Here is a 23,255-nt window from a genome sequence, read left to right as displayed (position 1 = left end):
AGAGTTACCATGTCCAAAGAATTATTTTCATCCTTTTATGCAGAGGAAATTCTCATCATGAATAAACTTGAAAAATTCCTTATTTAAACACTAGTATTTTCTTGATATCTGTTGAATCATTACTCACTTAGTTATCTGTTGATTTTCTTTTGCAAATTATTTACTCCGTCTATTTTTGACATTGTAACAGAGTATCTACGAGATTACCAGCTTTGAACTTATAATAATAATAATAATAATAATAATAATAATTATTATTATTATTATTATTATTATTATTATTATTATTATTATTATTGCTGTTGTTGTTGTTGTATTGTTGTTAAATTTTTTTAGTTTTTTTTATGGTTCAAACATAAGTTTTATATTTTATTTAGGACTCTAAATTCTATCAAGTTTGTGTTATCTATGTATGGATAGATCAATTTATATTATTAATTGTAGCATTGGAGTTCAATAGGTTGAACTCGAGCTTGAAAGTTCAAGCAATTTGACTTATTAACAATCACAGCCACCAATTATAATTATAATATGTAACAAATATAATAGGAAATAATAACATTATTAACAATCACAGCCACCAATTCATTCCAAAACAACCATACCATATATATTTGTTTTTCAGCAAATTACACATGATTAGTACGGCTCCACATTCTTGTGTGGAACAACCCAATTACATAAAACTTTCACATTTATTCTTCTCCAATCTCTAATCTAGCTAGTAAGGCTATTTGATGCATCTTTTTTCTATTTGACAATCAATCATGCCTTTTTACACTTGATGATGCTCCTAACCCCCTTTTGAAGCAAAGAAGCAAATGCTATGATGTTTGGAACAAAAGACAGAAAAAAATAGAGTATAGCAACACATATTCCAATAAATAAAGTTCTTGATCTTGATGATCATCTTAATTAGCTAGTATCCTAAAGAATCTTTTCTATACCTTGATTTGTTCCAAGGATGTTTGGAGGGACAAAGAATGCTTGAGATCATCGCCAATGTGAAGGCTGTGCTCACCCATTGGGATTCTTCGAACCCCAAACTGATCAACAAGGCTCAAGTGTTTACACGCATTAACATTGAGCCTAACCCTCTTCTGAGCTCCAGCCATAACATAGACTTTCTCAAAGGCCACTAACTGCCTCTCAGGGTGAGCCATGTTGTTGGCCAGGCGGGGCGGGGCGGAGAAGAGCATGACGGTGTGAGTCCCGTCCATTTCGCCGGCGTTCTTCACGTCGACGTGGAGCTCTAAGTTGAGAGAGTCACAGTTGGTATGTGCAACCTTAATTTCATCACCCAATCTTGTGGTCGTGTTTGCAGTTGTTGCGAGAAGGGGCACTGAAAGAGTAGTGGGGGCATGGGCTAAGCTTTGCTTGAAGTTGGAGTAGCTCATTCCAGCCCCAAATGGGAACACCACTGGCCCCTTGTAGAACCTGTAGGTCCTCCCAGGGTACCCTCCTCCAGCTCTCATTTCCATGTTTGTCATACCCACCTTTTGCACATAGTTTTCTGGGTACCATGTCATTGGTAGCCTCCCACCTGAACAAAAGGCATGAATCATTTTAGGATCAAGCTCTTATTATTATACCAAAAGTTATAATTCATAAGTTATAATTCATAGTCAAGACATAACTTTCACTACTGGAAATTATGAAATTTCCGACCACCTGAAAGTGATTTTAAATTAAGTCGAAAGCCTTGTTCCGACCACTTTTGGTATCCGGAAAAACCTTTGTTGAGATTTCTGACCACTTTTTGAACTTTTTGGTATCAACTTAATTTAAGATCATTTTCAAGTGGTCGGAAATTCTATAATTTCCAGTAGTGTTTATTTCTTTATATACCACTATATTTTCGCATTTTTAAATGTAGGGTGTTGGACTTGGCCTTTTAATTATTGGCCTCGGCCCAACAGTCACTTATTAGCCACCAATCACTAGGTTTTGACCCTTCACCGGCCTCCACCTAACAATTCACATGACATACATGACAGCAACCAGAACTATACTAAATTAAAGGAAAATTTACACTTTTTGCCAGTAGTATTTATCCTTATTTGTTCCCGTGTTTAGTTTTCGTCCCTAAATATAACTGAAGTTGCAAATTTTGTCATTTTTCTAACCGACTCTGCTCACGCTTCTCATCCCTAAGATATAACTAATGTTGCAAATTTCGTCCCTAATATTTTGTTAATCCCTAAACTATAACTAATGTTGCACATTTCGTCCATAATATTTTATTAGAAAAATGACAAAATTTGCAATGTTAGTTATAGCTTAGAGACAAGAACTGAACACAACTAATAAATAAAGACGAATCCTACTATCATCTTAGAGACGAAAACTGCAATTTTCTTAAATTAAAAGAAAGACAGAGACCAACCTGGATTAACAGTTCCAAACAAAACATCAGCAATGGCAGCACCCCCAGCTTGACCAGGATAGCCAGCCCACAAAATGGCAGAAATTTTAGGATCGTCTTTGGCAAATGTGACATCCACAGGGCCACCAGACATGAGAACTAATATAGTAGGACCTTTGGAAGCCCTGGCGACTCTTGCCACAAGCTCTTGCTGCAATCCTGGTAGGAGGAGGCTTACACGGTCCTTAGCTTCTCTTTCGATTGATTGGTCCAATCCCATGACTAGCACAGTGGCGTCTGAGTGGCGGGCGGCAATCTCCGCCAGCCCGAAGTTTTGGTTGCTTGTGCAGGCAACCCCAGAACAGCCCGGCTGATGAACTGTCTTAGCGTATCTTCCAATTCCATGCAACGGTGTTGTATAACCACATGGAACACCTATACACAAATTTTGAAGTAAGAATGTTTCAGACATTTGTTTGGGTGACTGAGGAAACAATCATTATTGCATGGACCATAAATAAAAAAGTACATTTTTAATATACTAAGGGTATATTATTTTATATAATGTATCTTCAGTACAAAAATAATGTACCATCAGTATAAAAATAATGTACTTTTAATATATTAAAAATGTACTTGACAGTCATGGTCCAAACAATTGTGTGGACCATGGTCCACACAGTAATTGATATGGATGTCAATGTGGGTGGGCCCGCCTCACGACTTTTTTGCTAGTCTTTGCGAGCTGGCTCGTCAAGTCTTAGGACTAGGATTATACAACCCTAGCTCCCCTTATGCGGGCTCGTGGGCCCCACGGACTAGCCCTTGGGCCAACTTAAAATTTTTTATTATAGTATTATTCTATATTTAATAATTTAAGCTAAATAATATTAGATTATTATGTGTTTAGAAAATAAAATTTGTTAATTTTATAATTTCTTAATGTTTAGTGTGTGTGTATATATATACATACTAGTTCAACGCTTTCCTTACGAATTCACCATTAGGTATGGAAAAATACACTATATAGTGTTTAAAAATGCACCACAAAATGCAACACACCTAATGGTGCATTTCTGAACCTTTTGTAGTGCATTTATACATATCTAATGGTAAGTGACTGCACGGTCACATTTTAAATTCTAACCTGCCCCACCGCGGGGCGGTTTAAGATTAGCCCACAAATTTTGGTCTACTTTGACACCCCTACTTGAAGATGTGTACTGAAAATATATCGTATTATGAATTTATTCGACAAAGGATCGCAAGAAAGTAAATCAACTTATCTTGTACATAATTGACCGGCTCAAACTAATATTTTAGACATTTTAAAATTAAATTTGGTGGCATTAATTAAGTGGTTGAGAGCATATTTGTAACGTACCAGCGTAATTGCCAATCATGGTGACTGTGACATCCGAATTGGGCCCAATTACTGCAACAGTGCGGTGACGCTGGGGCGACAACGGCAATGAACGTCCAGTATTTTTAAGAAGAACAATGCCTTCCCGGGCTGCTTGGAGAGCAAGTTGTTGATGGGCTGGGCTACACACATCTTTTGGGCCGAGATAACCATAAGGCTGTTGGGCTCCATCAAATAGGCCCAATCTCATTTGGACCGTCAGCGTATTAGATAGTGCATTGTTAACATCACCTTCGCTAAGCTTTCCTGTACGTACGGCCTTCTCTGTATAGACTGCTAAGTAAGGCCCACAGTCCAAATCCAACCCTGTAAAATTTACAAAAGAATATTTAAACATTTTATTTTTCTGATGTTTCCTTTATATAGTTTGAACTTTTAGTTATTTGCCATACTTGGTAATATTTAGTTTAGTATTAAATATTAATACATAAAATTTATATATTTAAAAATTAGATTAAAAGTATTACTGTCTCTACCCCATTTTATCTATCCTACTTACTACTTATTAGTCAAACCAACTCTTTATTCTTTGTTTATTTTCTTTAGTATTTTTTACTTATTTATAACTTTGATTTTTTTTTTTTTGCTTAGTAGTACTTTTAGTGTAGTTTATAAATATATAAATTTTATATACTAATATTAAATTTAATATTATGAAAAAAATTGAATTAAAAATAACTTTAGTCAAGCCTCGTTAATCGAACCAAACACATAAAACGAGACGGGAGGACTATTAAATATTAAATTTTTAAATTTAAAATTTCAAGAAAATGTTTTTTTATAATTATTTAACTTTGATTTAGAGGAAAGTGGTGCAGTTATTTTCTAAAAAATTATTCAACTAATAAATAGTAAATAAGATACTCAAAATGGGACAAAAAGAAATAATATAAACCTGCTTTGATAGTAGCGGCGACAGTATCTTCTGGTGTCTCAGTAAAATGTTGTTGCTCAAACATTACGCCAACTGAATCGCAATCAGAGACTATGTATCTTCATGGTTACAACAATGTTAATTAGTACAACAACAACAACAACAACAACAACAACAACAACAATAATAATAATAATAATAATAATAATAATAATAATAAATGTAAGGCATACTCAAAACTATAATAATCATACTATACAAAAATAAAAATAAAAATCTCATATAACGTGATAAAATTTGTTAGAAAATTTCAAAAACAATATTTCAATGAAGTCTTATCACATTAAACAAAATTTGATTTATTTATTGTTTTTGATGAATGTTACATACCCGTTAAGATGCCATTGACCACGAATAATCCCACGTAAAAGATTAGGATCAGCACAAGTAGGTTTTCCATTAACTTGGTTGTAGGAGCACATCACACTTGCCACCTTCCCTTCTTCTACACAAGCTTTGAAGGGCACATTGTAGGTGTCTTCTAGGTCTTGGGCACTTACCTACACATCAAATAAAATTTTAAAAAAAAATTATTACAAATTATCCTACTTTAAGATTTTTTTTTTTTAAAGAACAGTAAAAAGAATTTTAAAAAATGATGATAATATTATAAAAGTTAAATAAACGTGATTGTAATTCATTCACTTGACTTTTTACCGTTCCAACTACTTTTCCAAGCACAATTTAAATAACTCAACTATGTTGGTATAAAAGATTGGGCTCAACTTAATTAAAATGAAGGGAAATTTTCTTATCTAAGTTATAGGGTAATTGTAACTTGTAAGATTCGTCCTTATTTGTTGGTGATTGGGTCGTCCTCACTTTTTGTCTCTAAGTTATAACTGATTCTACCAAAACATTAACAAAATTTACAATGTCAGTTATAGCTTAGGGACGAGAAGTGATCACGACCTGTTAGAAAAAGGACGAAATTTGATACGTCAATCATAACTTATGCACAAGAAGTGAGCAGGACCAACAAGTAGGGATGAATCCTACATTTACCATATAACATTGGATTGAAAAGTGAATAAAGCAAGCCAAGACATCCAGACTTGTAAGCAGCATAGTGCTTGCAACAGAAAGGAAGGGGATAACCCCAGCCAATATGGTAAGACATCCACATTTGTAATCACAAGGTCATGAGTTCGAATCTAGCTTTGCCCCATTGGTTTAAGTCGATCAATTATATATGACTAATCTAAGTTGGTTCACTTTCTTGTAATCGTGAGCGAAAAAGAAGAAAATAATTGATGAAGAATGTATTTATTATGTATATACATACCCTTGCATTGTAGTGGTAACGATCAATGCCCTTCCAATCATCGAGGTCATAAGCAGTATAGTGCTTGCAACAAGCAGCAAGTTTCAAGTGGTTATTGGGATTGGCTCCACCTTGTAGACCTTTTACATAGCTAACTGCATATTGGGCCACCACGTGAGGGTCCTCCCCCGGTGTCTCTTGGCTTCTCCCCCACCTTGGGTCTCTCAATACGTTCACGTTTGGGCTCCAAAATGTTAGCCCTGCTGCCCCTCCATTGTACATTGCTCTTGCTTCATCCGACACCACCTAAATTATTTACCATTTCAATATCACCCTTACTTAACAATATTTCTACAAATCAGAGTTAAATTTTACAATGACTAAAATCACCACTAATATGTCAAAGATCTTGAAGCCAAACGGTATAAGTGTGACGGTTCCAAAATGGAGGTTACATGTAGGTTCGAACCCCAGTGGGTGCAGTGACTCTGTGTTTTAATAGGTTGAGAAAGTATGTATATATAGATAGATATACATTGTAACAGAATCAGTAGTACTCAAAAAAATCACTACTAATATTATGAAAAAATTAAATTAAAAATAATTTCAGTCAAGTATTGTTAATGAACAGACAAACAAAATAGGACGGGAAGTATATAAAATTAAAGGAATAAGGGTCAAATAGGCCATCGAACTGCACACGATAATGCAATTAGGCCACTGAACCTAAAAAACCAACAATTAGGTCCCTAAACTAACCAATTTCAAACAATTCTTTCAATTTATAGGTTTCCAACAAGTTAACAGGTCATCATCCCAAATTAATTATTTTTTAAAAAATAAAATTTAAAAATTAATTATTTAAATAATTTAAAAAAAAAAAACAGAATTCAGCCGATCTGTTTTTTATTTTTAATTTTAATAATTAATTTTTAAATTTTATTTTTAAAAAAATAATTAATTTGGAGGATGACCTGTTGACTTGTTGGAAACCTTTAAATTGGAAGAATTGTTAGGAATTGATAAGTTTAGGGACTCAATTGTTGGTTATTTGAGTTCAGTGGCCTAATTGTATTATCATGTGCAGTTCGATGGCCTATTTGACCCTTATTCCAAAATTAAACAATCGTTATGCTGTGAGTACGTGCCCACCTTGCATGGTGCACACGAATTTATATCCATAATTTCTATATTGTAGATCCATAATTTCTAGACTCTCGATGAGCTAATATTTATACTTTAGATTCATAATTTTTAAAACTGTAGGATCCATAATTTCTATACAGTAGATCCATATTTCTATACTGCACTGATTTGTGAAAATATGGTTCAACAATTGGAATCTAAAGTATAAATTTTAGCTCACCAAAATTTTAAAAATTATAAATCTACAGTATAGAAATTATATATATAAATTCGTGCGCACTATATGCATGGTGGGCACGTGCTCACGGCATAATTTGACAAAATTAAATGAGCCAAGATATTATTGACAACTGTCAAGCAGGCTTTTCAGCTGGCCCATCATTATTTGTATGGCCCAAACTAGCTGGTCTATCCATGATTCACATGTTAATCACACATGTTTTTGTTAATCAGCAAATTATACCATGCATCAGGGAGCACTAGTATTCTACACCATAATCCCAAAAATGATAGCTATATACATGCAATTAGCATATTATATACTTTCAATTAATAGATTATAGACTGATAAATAAATTAAATATATATAATATGTTAATTGCAAGTACATAATATATTAACTAATATATAATATGTTAATTATAATTTATAGTAACTATATAATTTATTAATTAAAAATAAATAATATATTATTTGTAGATGTTTTCGACTATAATTTATAATGCAAGATAGACTCTAATTTATGATTAACAATTACTGTTAATTCTATTTCAAAAAGAAAAAAGAAAAAAAAGGAAAAAGGGCCAAATAGGCCTTCGAACTTTAGTTTAAAAGTCAATTAAGTCCCTAAACTTTTTAAAGTTGTAATTACACTCATCAACAATTCATTTAGGTGCAATGAAGCCCAAAAACAAGTTAATGACCTGCTATCACATGTCATTAGCGTTCAAGCCACCTTTCGGTGAATTTTCCGGCAAAAAAAAAAAGTGACCAGCAACCGATCCAGATTTTCCGAAAATTTCGCTGATCACTTTTTTACCGGAAATTTCGCTGGTCATTTTTTTCCTTTTTTTTTTTTTTTTTGCCAAAAAATTCGCCGGAAGGTGACCTGAACCCTAATGACCTGTGATAGCATGTCATTAATTTGTTTTTTGGACTTTATTGCACTTAAATGAATTGTTGATGGGTGTAATTACACCTTTAAAAAGTTTAGGGGCCTAATTGACTTTTAAGCTAAAGTTGGAGGGCCTATTTGATCATTTTCCCATAAAAAATATTAATCCTAGCCAAAATAATTTTGGAGCTCATAGGTATTTAGTGGGCCCCCGACTAAGTTTCTGACCAATCAGAGACAAGAAAAAAGTTGTTGATAAGATGTTTAGTTGGAAGAATACAAAGGCCGTTTTGTCCTTTATCCTATACTTTATAACCTACAAGAAGCCCCACCACCGCCCACTAGCTTTATCTTTTTCTTTAAAAAAAAAAAATAATGCAGATACATTATCCTAATAATAATAATAATAATAATAATAATAATAATAATAATAATAATAATAATAATAATAATATCACTTTTTTTATAATATAGTAATCATAATATGTAAAATACAATATTTTATAAATAAAAAGTGATGAATATTTTATGAGAAATTATAAAGATTCTTTTATTACCTCTTATTTTAGAAATATAATATTTTTACGAATATGAATTTATCACCATTAATATCAATTCTTTAAAAAAAAATAGGAATTAAGGAATGAAATCAAAGATCTTTAAATTGCGTGATTTCAAAATATTGGATAAGTATTTGTGGAGCAATGAGATCAACAAAAAAAATAAATAAATAAATAAATAAATAAAGAAAGAAAATATAGAGCGTTGAATTATTTGATGCAAATGGTCTAGCTGTAAGGTATATCTTGCACGTTTTGGTAAACCATATTGGCATTATATTACTTTAATAATCCATAATTATATTAGAATAATAATAATAATTCCTGTTTATTGGGTAATGTTTACTTGCTTTTAAATATACACAAATTAAATATCTAACAACAAATTAGATGTTAATTAAATAATTAAGAAAAACACTATATTTCAAGAATACTTTACTATGTAGTCAAACTTACTTTAATTAAGATTTCTTATTTGACTAATGTGATTCCTATATAAATGTGGGTGATGTTGTGACTCCAAGTTTTAATGCTCACTTACAGATCGACTATGTTACAATGTAGACCTGTCACAAAGAGTCAATACCTTCCTCACTAGAAATCGAACCCATGATCTCTCATTTGGAAGAGATACTTCATGTCACTACTCTACAAGGTCATTGGCAACTGGTCTCTTTTAATAGTGTATTGATTTTGAAAAATTAGCTAATATATAATTTGTAATTTTCCTATAAGAGTTAATACCATCTGAGGTCCTCAGAGTATAGTGGTTTTGCCACGTTTAGTCCTAAACTTTCAAATTGACCATTTGTGGCCCTTCGACTTTCAAATTTAACCATTCTTGGTCCAAGTTAACCACACATGGTCCTTCAAGTTTCAAAATTTAACCAGTAGTGGTCCTCATGAAAGGACTATGATTGGTTAAAATTTAATAGTTGAAGGACCATGTGTGGTTAACTTGAAAACAATATGAATCTCGTAATTTTAATTAAAAAATAATTGTTTAAAAAGCAATAAAATAAGAAGTAAATTAAAAATATTTCTGCATAGACAATGATGAGATGAGGTATGGTTCAATTTTGTGGTCCATGAGAGTGGCAACAGCACCTCATGTGGAAGGGGCAATAAAGAAAGTAACATGGCCAACTTGTAAAAGATCCTAATTTTTGTCGCCAATTAATTTTGTCCATTTTTGTTGATATATATAATTCTTATTAAATGCTTTAATTTTTTCTCTATAGGTAGAAGGTACTTGTTTGTTTTCATCTAACTGTTCGAATAACCCCTCACCCATTCTCTCTCCTACTCCGCACTTTATTCTTTTTGTATTTATATATTTTAAAAAATTATTTTTTGACAGAATTTAAGAAATTATTAGTTTATCATTATATATCACCAAAATTGTAAGATACAAATATAACTAAAAATGAATGCAAAAATCTTTGAATTTTATATTAGGTGCAATTGGATCTCCTTTGCACTATAACTCATACAATCGGCACTATATAGAATCCGGTTCATATGAGAACCTAACCGCTCTCTAGATGAGAACTTGTGGAAAAATTTAAACTATCGAACTGCAAGATCTTATGGATAGGAAATGAAGTTAAAAAAAATACGGGGTCATTTTCATGAATATTATAAACTTTTAAAATTTGTAATATTTATGAAAATGATCCTATCTTTTTTTTTTTTTCAACCGTTAAACCTATTTGATCAATGATTTTGATTTGTCCATATGTTCTCACCTGAAAGATGGTTCTCATGGGAGCTGTATATATATATATATATATATATATATATATATATATATATATCCACACACATTGAGGCCAAATCTTTAATTGTAACATGAAATAATTGAGTAAATAATTTTCATAAATATTCTGTAAGTGTAATAATGATATGAGTTCACCAACTACGTAGACTAGTAGAAATTAAACAGATGCTTTGGGGTCTATATACGGATATATTTTTGTGTGACCACACGGGCACATTCAGATATGGGCAAAAAGCAAGACTTTCTTGCATCTATTGTATTTTTAAATTATTTTTCAAATGCAACAATTTTCTTTGTCCTCCCTACACTCATCAACCACTCCAAGATTTACCAAATAAATAAAATAATAATAATAATAATAATAATAATAATAATAATAATAATAATAATAATAATAATAATAATAATAATTATTATTATTATTATTATTATTATTATTATTATTATTATTATTACTATTATTATTATTATTATTATTATTATTTTGAAATGAACTATTTTCTAATGCATTTATATTTTCATTTTTTCAGTGCGTCTTATATTATCGAGAACGAAATAATAGTAATAAAATTCTAATAATTAACGATTCGAAAAGAAATAAATCTCCTAACTCTTTATTAAGTGATACCCTAAACTGCATATGAAGTGAAGTCCAAATGATTACTATTAGGCATGAGAATATATATAATGAGAAACATACATATTGCATGCACATGCTAGCCAATTCACATTACTATATTATTCAATATTCTGAGTTTTCAGCAACTTGCTAGTATGGGTTGTTTTTGGACACTTTCTCTCATCTACTCACTCACATGCCAAAGCCTAAAAAAAAAAAAAAAAAAAAAAAAAAAAAAAAAAAAAAAAAAGAGTCTGCCCACCATAACACAAAACACTACTAAATTATTAATTGGCAGCCGTGAGATGACTAATTAAAGTCTAGCTAGCTTGTAGAATAATAAAATCATTATTAATTCAAAATGCAATAATTTATTTGAAAAACACACAAGATTTTGACTGATTGAATATGTTGTGCATCTAGAACAAATATTGATAAGTAATTCTCCCCCGGTCTATATCATGCATGCATATACCCATTGTATTGTTTCTTTCTTGATTTTCAATTTTTGATGTCATTTAATTCCATTACTTTCAATTATGGTGGGCGGAAAACTTACACGTCCAATTGCCTCCCACAAGGAGGAGTTGAAAGCGGCGGCGGAGGTGATGACTTGAGGGAAGCTGGTGGCGCCCGGGAAGGCGCCGCCGAATCTGGTGCCGGGGCCGACGTTTGAGACGCCGTGCAGCGCCTCGTTCCACCACTCGTAGCGCCTGATGCCTAGCCGCTCCACCGGGGCTGCATTGTTCACTAGGAGCCTGATCTTCTCTTGCAACGTCAACCGTCCGATCAAGTCTCGGACCCTGACTTGTATGGGCAGATTCGTCTTACAGAACGGTAGAGACCTTGTAACGCTATTGCTGGGATCGCATGCTAGTCCCGGACCGGACATTGAGGTTTGCAATTCAAAGCATGCATAGAAGATGGAGAAGAAGAAGAGAATAAAAGAGAATTTTTTGGTAATAATAATGATATTAGTATATTCCATAGTGATAACACCGATAATAATATGTTACACTTGGTGTGGAAAGTGTTGTGTTTTGTGAGGGAAAGAATGAATTGAAAGGGTTTATATAGAGGTAGCTCTGTTGTGTGTGTAGAGAGAGAGATGATCTTAAGTTGCTGAATATACAAGATATAATCTCATGTTGTTGTCCCCACACTCAAAAAAAAAAAAAAAAAAAAAGATCATATAAAAGAAGTGTAAAATGCCATGATGGAGAAGTTAGTTGGTACACCACGCATTCTGTGGTTTCCTATTTTTATAAACCATTTTCACAAAGATGATACAATTATGGAGGAAGAAAGATAAAGTCATTTCATTTTCTTATTGAATTTGTAATTTCTATAATCTTTTCTTTCCTTCTTTGTTTCTTTTTCTATTCATCTTCCCAAAAAGATAACTAAGTAGTGAATTTCGTATTAAAATTTCAATATAATTAACAATAAATTAAACTATTATAACGCACTTAATATAAGTTAAACCACTATTAGCCTTCTTATGTTGAACTGGTCATGACAATCTAAAATGATTTACTTTCTTGTTGACCTTTGCTGACTATGGTCACAAGGCGGGGTTTATTTAATTAGTGTATATTATTATCGGATAGTGGCTGAAGATTTCCTCGTCACTCAAAATAAAAGTTTATAAATAAATAAATATCGGTCACTTAAGACTTGCTTCCAGTGGTGGTGATCGAGAGTTTGTGTTTGGTCTGGACTCATTGAGAACAGAAGTATATAACACAGTTTGGTGCCGATGAGTCTTAAAACTAAATTGACTTGATTTATTTTCTCACGAGTTTAGAAGTTTACAACACAATTTGGTGTTGAGTCTTGAAATTAAATTGACTCGATTTACTTTCGCATGAGTTTGGGATGAGTTTATGAGGTTAATTAATGCTATAGTCTAACAAAGCTGTAAAAATTTGGTTATAAAAAAATAGATAAATAAATGATTCAATTTGTGAGTTGGACGAGTACGACTCATGTATTATTCAATTATTTAATTTTTACATATGCTCTGATCTGATCGGTATTAAAGAGGAAGAGGACTTGGTGTATCATTTATTGTCTGCTCAATAATTTTTTAAATTTATTTTTGTATATATTGGCATATATGGTCTGACTATTATGCATAAGTAGTGCGTTTTATATATTGATTTTTCTGATATGGTTACAACACATCGGAATATTACAATATCATTAAAAATATATGCAAATACATCTCAATCGTACAAAATTAATACAATGGGGTGTTTGATAAATAGCTGTTAGCTTATTGGGTTAGTGGGTTTGACTAGTTGATAACATTAGCTGATTGTAAAAGATGTTTAGTAAATAAGTTGTTAGCATTAACTGATAGCTTATTACATGCAAAATGATTTTCTCAAAAAGGTATAAAAAAAAAAAACTGCTCAAAGCAGCTTTTTGAACAATAAATTGTTACAAAAAATTAATTAATCAAACACTTATATTGATTATTTAACCAAGTCAAACAACTAATAGTGGTCAAATAAGTCAAAATTAACTGATAAGCTGACTATATTACCAAACAGGACCAATATATTTTTAGCCCTCTCAGATGTAACTATTTTTGTATGGTTAGTTTTGACTTTTGAGCAAATTTTACTCATAGTCATTGATTAATGTGGCATTGTCACATTTAATTCTAATCTTTCAATTTTATCTCATTACATCATTGGCATTGTACAATTAGTCCTCTATTTTATTTTTTTTTTGAAAAGAATTAGTACTCTATTTAAATTATGGTCATTCAATATTTAACAAAGAAGGTTAGCATAATAGCATGCATGTAATTGAATCAATCAAACTTTTTGTCCAAACATGTAATTTCTCCCTCTGTCATAAACTTTTTTAATTAAATAATGAAATTACATATTAACCTTCATTATTAAACCATAGAATGATTAAATTTTAAATGAAGGATCAAATGAAAGTCAATATAACGAGATGAAATTAAAAAATAAAAATAAATGTAGCAATGCCACAATAGTTGATAATTAACAGTAAAATTTACTTATTAGTTTTTTATTTTTTTAATTTCAAATCTCAAAAAAAAATCTCAACTCATTAAAAATTGGTATACCAGGGAATAGTTAAAATACATATCTTGTAATGGAATATACAATCTATTGTTTGCCATTTACACAATACAGACAACGATTGTATTCAACTCATAATTTCTTCAATTACAATCTATTGTTTATTTATTTATTTATTCATTCATTGCTTGTTCAATCTATAGCTTGCTGAAATATATGTTTATTAATTATTGGTTATTATTTTTTGAATTTTGATATGTGCATTAAAAATATATTGTAAATGGACTTAAGATAATCGTATTTTGTTCCCATTAACCTTAGCTTTTGTCCTTATCTAGAAATTGTAATCTAGGCCATATCATCAGATCAGATGAATCTCCCTTTTTTTTTTTGTTGGTATATTTATTTGGCTAAAATATTAATTCCCCAACCCCCTTTTCGTGGATCAGCTTTATCATATCTTTTTTTTTTTTTTTTTTTTTTTTTTTTTTTTTTTTGTCTATTTTATATTAATTTTATTCACTTTGTTTACTTTCCGTTAATTTTACCCACTTCTTACCAAGAACAATGCTAGATGCTCCTACATTACTATCCACAAATTTGCCACTGATATGGCAAGTTCTAATAAGTTGTTTTTTTTAAAGGATAAATAAAAGAAACAAGCCTATTAAAACTTATTACCGCTATGTTTGGCAAACCTAAATGAAAAGGTAGTTGAAAGCTTAAAATGAGCTTAAGGCTCTGTTTGACAAACCTAAATGAAAAGCTACAAGTTAGGAGTTGAAAGCTGAAAAAAGTTGAAAGCTCAAAAGCTATAAGCTCGGAGCTGAAAACTGAAGAGCTGTTAAGCTAGCTGTTATGATGGAAAGTGTTTGGTAAAATAAGTTTTTTGATAAGCTGCTAAATGTAAAAAGACTAAAAATGACATCTTCATAAAATTTAAATTAGTTTGTTTACATATTAAAATTTAACATTTTATGTTTAAAAAAATTAACATTTTGAAATAAAACTATTAGCATAATCATGATCTAACATCTCATAATGAAGTAGCAATATTGTTGCAAATCTCATAATAATAATAATAATAATAATAATAATAATAATAATAATAATAATAATAATAATAATAATAATAATAATAATAATAATAATAATTGCGGTGAAAGTTGCGTATAAAGGAGAAGAGAAAATGGTTTTAATTGGGAATGGTAAATTACGTCATTTCTTTAAAATAATAAGGATAAAGATGAAAAAAAAGTTATGAAGCTATGAGCTTATTATGAAACGCTACCTAATATAGCGTTTCAAAATAAACTCTTATTTTAAGTTATGAGCTTATTTTGGGAACATTACCAAACAGAGATTATAGCTTATTAGTAGCTTAAAATAAGCTATAAGCTCGTAAATAGGTTATGCCAAACAGAGACTAAGGCTCTGTTTGGCAAACCTAGTTGAAAAGCTATAAGTTAGGAGCTGAAAGCTGAAAAGGAGCTGAAAATTGAAAAGCTATAAGCTCGGAGCTGAAAACTGAAGAGCTGTTAAGCTAGCTGTTATGATTGAAAGTGTTTGGTAAAATTAGCTTTTTGACAAGCTGATAAATGTAAAAAGACTAAAAAAGACATCTTCATAAAATTTAAATTAGTTTGTTTACATATTAAAATTTAACATTTTGTCTTTAAAAAAAATTAACGTTTTGAAATAAAACTATTAGCATAATCATGATCTAGTATCTCATAATGAAGTAGCAACATTGTTGCAAATCTCATAATAATAATAATAATAATAATAATAATAATAATAATAATAATAATAATAATAATAATAATAATAATAATAATAATAATAATAATAATAATAATATTTGCGGTGAAAGTTGTGGATAAATTAAAGAGAAGAGAAAAAGGTTTTAATTGAAAAAGGTAAATTATGTCATTTCTTTAAAATAATAAGGATACAAATAGAAAAAAAGTTAGGAAGCTAGGAGCTTATTTTGAAACGCTAACTAAAGTAGCGTTCCAAAATAAGCTCTTATTTTAAGCTAGGAGCTTATTTTAGGAACATTACCAAACAGAGCTTATAGCTTATTAGTAGCTTAAAATAAGCTATAAGCTCCTAAATAAGCTCTGCCAAACAGAGCCTAAAGCTGAAAAGCTATAAGCTAGGAGTTGAAAATTGAAGAGCGGTTAAGTTAGCTATTATGCTTAAAAGTGTTTGGTAAAATTAATTTTTTGATAAGCTGATAAATGTAAAAAGACAAAAAAAAGAACATCTTCATAAATTTAAAATTAGTTTGTTTACATATTAAAAATTTAACATTTTGTCTTCAAAAAAATTAACATTTTGAAATAAAATTATTAGCATAATCATGATCTAGCATCCCATAATGAAGTAGCAATATTGTTGCGAATCCCCTTCATCTAATAATAATAATAATAATAATAATAATAATAATAATAATAATAATAATAATAATTGCGATGAAAGTTGCGGATAAAGGAGAAGAGAAAATGATTTTAATTGAGAAGGGTAAATGATGACGTTTCTTTAAAATAATGAGGACAAAGATGAAAAAAAAAAAGAAGTTAGGAAGCTACTAGCTTATTTTGAAACGCTATCTAGAATAGCGTTTCAAAATAAGCTCTTATTTTAAGATACGGGGGTATTTTGGGAACATTATCAACCAGAGTTTATAGCTTATTAGTAGCTTAAAATAAACTATAAATTCCTAAATAAACTCTACGAAACAGAGTCTACATACGCAGAGAGTGATAAGTTTGTGAGTAATATTTGTAGCGATGAATACCATTTTATTTTTACTTAATTCTATCGCATTATCTGTTGCCCTACTTTTTAGGCTAATTTATAATATATATATATATATATATATATATATATATATATATATATATATATATAAACTTAGGTGATTATAACTTTGTCTGAGTAATAATTCTTTTAAAAGGTTGAACCCCAACTCTAAAGGTCCCCCACCCCGACTCGACAGAGCATTTGGGAGGATGTAAATCATGGTAACTCAACTGAACATGAACCACAGAGGCTAGACCTTTACTCACTGCGCACAAGGAACGTCCCTCGCTTTGAAAGGTTGCTCCCACACTGCCGTTTTTGTCTGACTAATCATAAGCTCACAGAACTTCGCCAATAGAGTCACTTTAGTAATAACTCACGACTCACGAGTCCCACAACCCACTAGGCTAGCTAATTGCTTCTTTGCACGTAGACATGGTAGTGAGTCCATGATTTGTATGGCAATACCAAGAAAAACATGGTTAAATTACTGATAACTAATCGTATACTTCGAATGAAATTCGCCTAAGATAAATTAAAAATTGTCCAAAAAACAAGGTATGACAAAATTAACTAGACAACCAAAATATAATTAATGATCAAATTAATAGATATTTTTTCGTTATTTATTTTTCTTATTAAGATCCATGGTATATATCTCTCCTAAATTTTTCCTTTTAATATTCATCTCTAGATGTGACATTATCTTATTAGATTTGTTTTTCTATTTGATTATTAAGGGGATATTCTATCGTATCTTCCATAGATTTTTAAAAATTTGTATGAACTTTAAAAGTTTGGAGTTATCCCGTTTAAACTTTTATGAAATCTTTAAAAGTCAAATGGTATTCGATTAAAATTTTTAAAAGACTATTCAAAAGAAAAAAAGATTTTTAAAAGTCTTTAGAAGTTAGGTGATTTTCTATTTAGCTTTTTAAAGAGTTTAAAAGCTCATGTATTTAAATTAAGTCTTTTAACACTACTAATAATGAGTTATTTGCATCTTTAATAAATGACAATAGACATCTTTAATTTACTGCTCCAACCTCCAAACACGTATGGCATATACACAAAAAGTGTCTACTTTACACATCTATATACTAGCAAGATGCATAAAATACTTTTTTTTGGACAATAGACGTTTTTACTAATTTAGTAAAGAGGCCTATTGTATATATTTTTTAAATATTAATTTACAAGACAACAAACATCTTTACCAATAATGTAAAGGCGCTATTGTTTCTAACTATAGGTGTTTTTTCTAGTAAAACAAGATTGAACCTAATTCGTGGATATTTATAAGCAAGCTAAGGGATATTTAAAAGCTTGAGTAGTGCAAAGTGACTTTGGTAGACACGAATTTTGAATTTGAAAATTTTAGTTAAATGTAATCAATACAACAAATAATGTATTTGGCTGCTCAAAAGTATTAGAATTTGCATCTACTAAACTATTACACTAAATGTAATATTAGTAAGTACAGGCTATGTGTATTGTTTAAGGTTTCCAAGATAATATATTTCTTTAGTAAATGCAGATCAGACCATGCATATTGCTTCAATGGTGGATCCTGGTCCAAAATGACATCGTTTTATATCAAATGTCAACTAGTACATCATACTTAATAACATTATCATAGACGACTATGTTAATAATATTTGTTCTATATGTCCATAAATCAAACCTTAATGTCCATAAGCACTAAACTAAATGTACATTATATGTATTTTCATTCACTCTATAGTAGGTTCATAATATTCATTATATTATATATGTTCATAAAAATAAAGTTTAATGTACATACACAGTATACTATGAACACATCATATTTGGTAATATTCATCGTGTACTATACTCATAATATTTGTCCTATATGTCCATAAACATAGACATTAATGTTCATAAACACTAAACTAAATATACATCATATATATTTACATTCACTCTATAGTCGGTTCATAATGTTCATAAAAACAAAGTTTAATGTATATATAAATATTACTACAGACGCATCATGTTTAATAACATTCATCTCGTACTATGTTCATAATATTTAGAGAAAATTTCACTTTTGGTCCCTTGACTATTATACATGAATCACATTTGGTCATTAACTATTAAATTTTTTTAATTAGGTGCATGACTATGTAATTTGTATCATATTTAGTCATGTCATCCAATTTCCCAGCCAACTATTGCCGGAAGTGCTGCATTTGCTTCTTCCAGAATGAGCACTTCTAGAAGGAGCACTGCATGCATTTACTTATTTCGGAATGAGCACTTCCGATAATAGTTGGCCGAAAAATTGGGTGGCATGACCAAATGTGATACAAATTACATAGTCATACACTTAATTAGAAAATTTTTATATTCAAGGACCAAATGTGATTCATGTATAATAGTCAATGGACCAAAAGTGAAATTTATTTTCATATTTATTCTATATATGTCTATAAACATGCATAAGTTGTAATGTCCAAAAATCCTAAACTAAATGTACATCATATGTATTTCCATTCATTTTATAGTAGGTTCATAATGTTATTTTTATATATTAATGAACACAAAGCTTAATGTATATAAATATTACACTAAAGTAATTACTTTATGTACCTATAGATTTATTTAAAAATAAAAAATATATTAGCATGGATGTCATTTAAAATATCTTAATTATAACTTTTTAATGATATATTTTTTATACATTATTTTTATTTGTACAAAACGAAAAAGAGAAAAATAAATTCAAGTTGAAAAAAAGTAAAAAAAGAAAAAATAAGAATTGTTAGGTGCATGTATCAATTTCATTGGTCAAGTCTCATATTGAATTTTTATACTTAATTTTATATTTTTATATTTGAAATGTAGTTTTGGAGGGAAATTGAACCAATATTACTATTGGTCAAATCCCCTAGCTTTATTATTCTCTAATCCTGACATTATTATTAGTATAAGAGATTACATAATGTTTACTCTGATCCCTGCCATTGATTAAAAAAAAAAAAAACAAAAAAAAAAAAAAGAAGGAAAACTCTTTTATTTCCCCCACTTTTATTTCATTAACAACAGGGTTGCAAAAATCGCGCCTAGGCGCTAGGCGCCCCTAGGCCGTGGCGATTTCCGCCCTAGGCCCCCACCTAGGAAACCGGCCGCCTAGCGCCTAATTTGGCCGCCTAGCGCCTAAATCGGCCGATTATGCCGAGTTAACTCGTCAATTTCTGTCGAGTTAATCCGGCCGACTCGACCTTGCTAATTTTTTTCATTTATATGACACACACACACACACACACACACACACACACACACACACACACACACACACACACATATATATATATATATATATATATATATATATATATATGTATGTATGTATGTATGTATGTATGTATGTATGTATGTATGTATGTATGTATGTATGTATGTATGTATGTATGTATGTATGTATAATATGACATATATGCACCAACACATGTGCACTGTTTTCCATTTTTTCAGTTAGCCAGGCGCTACTCTATCCCCCGACTAGCGCCTAGCGCCTATTGCAACCATGTTAACAATTTATGAATTGTTCATTTGTCTCCATTGTGATTTTATAGAGAATATACATAATAACAGAAAAAAATCTAATATAATAGTGACACATCAAGAAATGAATATTAGAGAGTAATTTTTGTAAAGGATATATTCAATATAATGTACAATATAACTAATAATTTGATCATAGGGGTTGATCTGTGGGGGCAACTGCCCCACCCCACCCCTTATATATAGGGGCCCCTTGTGTGTGTGTGTGTGTATATATATATATATATATATATATATATATATATATATATATATATGAGTAAATATTTACATATAACAAAGTAATATAGAAAAAAAAAAGATGAGTTAATTTAGATGGTTAAGTATGTGTATGACCTAATATAGGTCAAGAGGTCAAATTTACTATGCATAATTTTGAGTGTTTTATTTTTATCCCCACTAAAAAAATTGCTGGCTCTGTCCCGAATTTGATGAAATAATTGTCACAAATAGAATCATATCAAATTATGCAAAATTTAAAAAACAAGTACTCCGTAACATTATTCATTTATTCCTCATAAATATATATAATAGCCCTATGCGGAGTATTTATTATCACAAATAATGGTAGTACTTATTATATTGTTATAATACATACCTATTTAATTATTATTAAAAATAAAAAATAAAAGTAGTACTTGTATGGTTAATTGGTTATGATACCTATTCAATTCAATTATTATTTAAAAATAATAATGTTAGCACTTAAATGACTATATAAACCTATTTATGGCAATGGGGAGCTTTAGGTCGTAAATCATATTCACGAACTATTATGCCAAAAAACTACGCGCACACCTTTGTTGCGGACAGTTCTCAAATTAATTTGCTATATGCTACATTTTCTAAAGGTCTCTGAATTTGGTTGTTTCACCACTTTTAGTCTTATACTTCTAAAAATTGATTTTTCGTGATCCTCTGAATTTCAAATTCGACCTGCCGTAGTCCTTTTAGTAAGATTTTCTGTTTGAACTGTGGAAATTAAAAGCAAAACAGTCTTTTATTACAACCCTAGCAAAAACAATTTATTTGTCCAAATTAACCCTAACAGGGCGTTTGGTTGGAGGGATTTTAAATTCCCTTCCCACTTAATTCCCACCTAATTCCAAAGGCCATTAAATTCCGTAGTTTGGTTGGAGGGAATTGTAATTCCATGGAATTGCAATTTCTCCATTTTCATGGAATTAAAATCCCATGTCCCCCCTTGATATTTTAATTCCTGAGAAAAAAATATAGTGATGAGTCAAAATTACCCCTTCCTTTTTAAACCTAAAATTAATGTCTAACAACAATAATGGACATTTTTGACTTTATACTACTTATTCCCTTTCAATTCCCATGTATACCAAACATTGGAATTGAAATTCCCAGTAATTCTATTCCTGTCAACCAAACACTGGAATTTAAATTCACACTTTATTCCCCGTAATTCAACTCCCATAGAATTACAATTCCTTTCCCACAGAATTCCCCCCTTCCAACCAAACGCCCTGTAATTTTTTTCATCAGGAAGTAGCCCTCAAAAATTCATTCAATTGCAATTTTTTGGTGGATTTGGACTAATTTATGAGGGAAATGAATTGTTTTTGCTGGGGTTGCAATAAAAAGACTATTTTTTCCTTACAATTTTTTGTGGATGGGTGAACTTTTTTTTTTTTTTTTTTTTGGGTATACCCAGAGTTTTCACTGTCTCCTCGTTGAATTGTAGGCACCTCTTTTGAGGGTGACAGCTAGCCTGGAGATTTAAGGCTGATAGGCACCTCTTTTGAGTGGGACAGCTAGCCTGAAGATTTAAGGCTGTTCCATTCTCAAAGCCAAAGATCAAACCCTTGACCTTTGGTTAAGAATGAATGAGTCCCTTCCACTCAACAACACCCTCCAAGTTAGATCGATGAACTTTTTATTATATTATTTTCAGCCACTGATTTGTGGATCAGTGAACTTTTTATTAACTCTGATATTGTTGAAACTAATAAATCATATATAATATAATTAATAGAAATTTTTTTAAAAAAAATCAATGCTACTCTAATACAACCAGATAATAAATGTTATGTAGTAAATTTATTATTATAAAAATATTTTTATTAATTTTTGAATCTATATATAAAGTTGGTACGATATTTATGTGTGATTTTATATCAGTGCTTTGTGTTTATGATGGGTTTGACCTAGCTTGCAGGTCTTGGATTGATTTTTTTTTTTTTTTTTTTTTTAATTACAATATGCGTGTTGTGTTCATTTATGTAAGTCGATATTACTGTTAGGATAGTATAACCAGACTACAATATCACATCGCCACCAACAAATTATTAACACAATTGAAGTCATCAGGCACTAGCCAAAAAGAAACTCAATCCATTATGCAATCACAACAGAATTAGAATATATACTGTATATTCATAATTTTTACTGTAAATTCATAATTTCTAAACTGTATAAATTATATTCATAATTTTTATACTGTAGATCCGTAATTTTTATATTGTAGATTCATAATTTCTAAACCACAGATTCATAATTTCTATACAGTAAATTCATAATTTCTATACTGCAGATTCATAATATCTGTACTGTAGATTCATAATT

General features: G+C 30.3%; 1 protein-coding gene across 1 annotated transcript; it reads right to left on the bottom strand.

The window, feature by feature from the left end:
- Positions 1-584: 584 nt before the first annotated feature.
- LOC109164118 (beta-D-xylosidase 1) lies at positions 585-12,261 on the bottom strand. Its single transcript, XM_019312890.1, has 7 exons — positions 11,765-12,261; positions 6,008-6,292; positions 5,053-5,222; positions 4,684-4,781; positions 3,750-4,094; positions 2,387-2,800; positions 585-1,543 (listed from the first exon to the last, which is right to left on the bottom strand). Exons 1-7 carry the CDS (start codon positions 12,191-12,193, stop codon positions 942-944), a joined length of 2,343 nt encoding a protein of 780 aa, XP_019168435.1. The 5' UTR covers positions 12,194-12,261; the 3' UTR covers positions 585-941.
- Positions 12,262-23,255: the final 10,994 nt, after the last annotated feature.

Source organism: Ipomoea nil, unplaced genomic scaffold (assembly GCF_001879475.1).
Source record: "Ipomoea nil cultivar Tokyo-kokei standard unplaced genomic scaffold, Asagao_1.1 scaffold3056, whole genome shotgun sequence".
NCBI lineage: Eukaryota > Viridiplantae > Streptophyta > Magnoliopsida > Solanales > Convolvulaceae > Ipomoea > Ipomoea nil.
This window is presented reverse-complemented; position numbering and strand designations above follow the sequence as displayed.

Coding starts and splice junctions, on each gene's coding strand:
- LOC109164118 (XM_019312890.1), bottom strand. CDS start 12,193: ATGGAATATACTAATATCATTATTATTACCAAAAAATTCTCTTTTATT. Junction 5,223..6,007: donor GTTACCACTACAATGCAAGG/GTATGTATATAC, acceptor TTTGATGTGTAG/GTAAGTGCCCAAGACCTAGA. Junction 4,095..4,683: donor CGCCGCTACTATCAAAGCAG/GTTTATATTATT, acceptor TAAATTTTACAG/GGTTGGATTTGGACTGTGGG.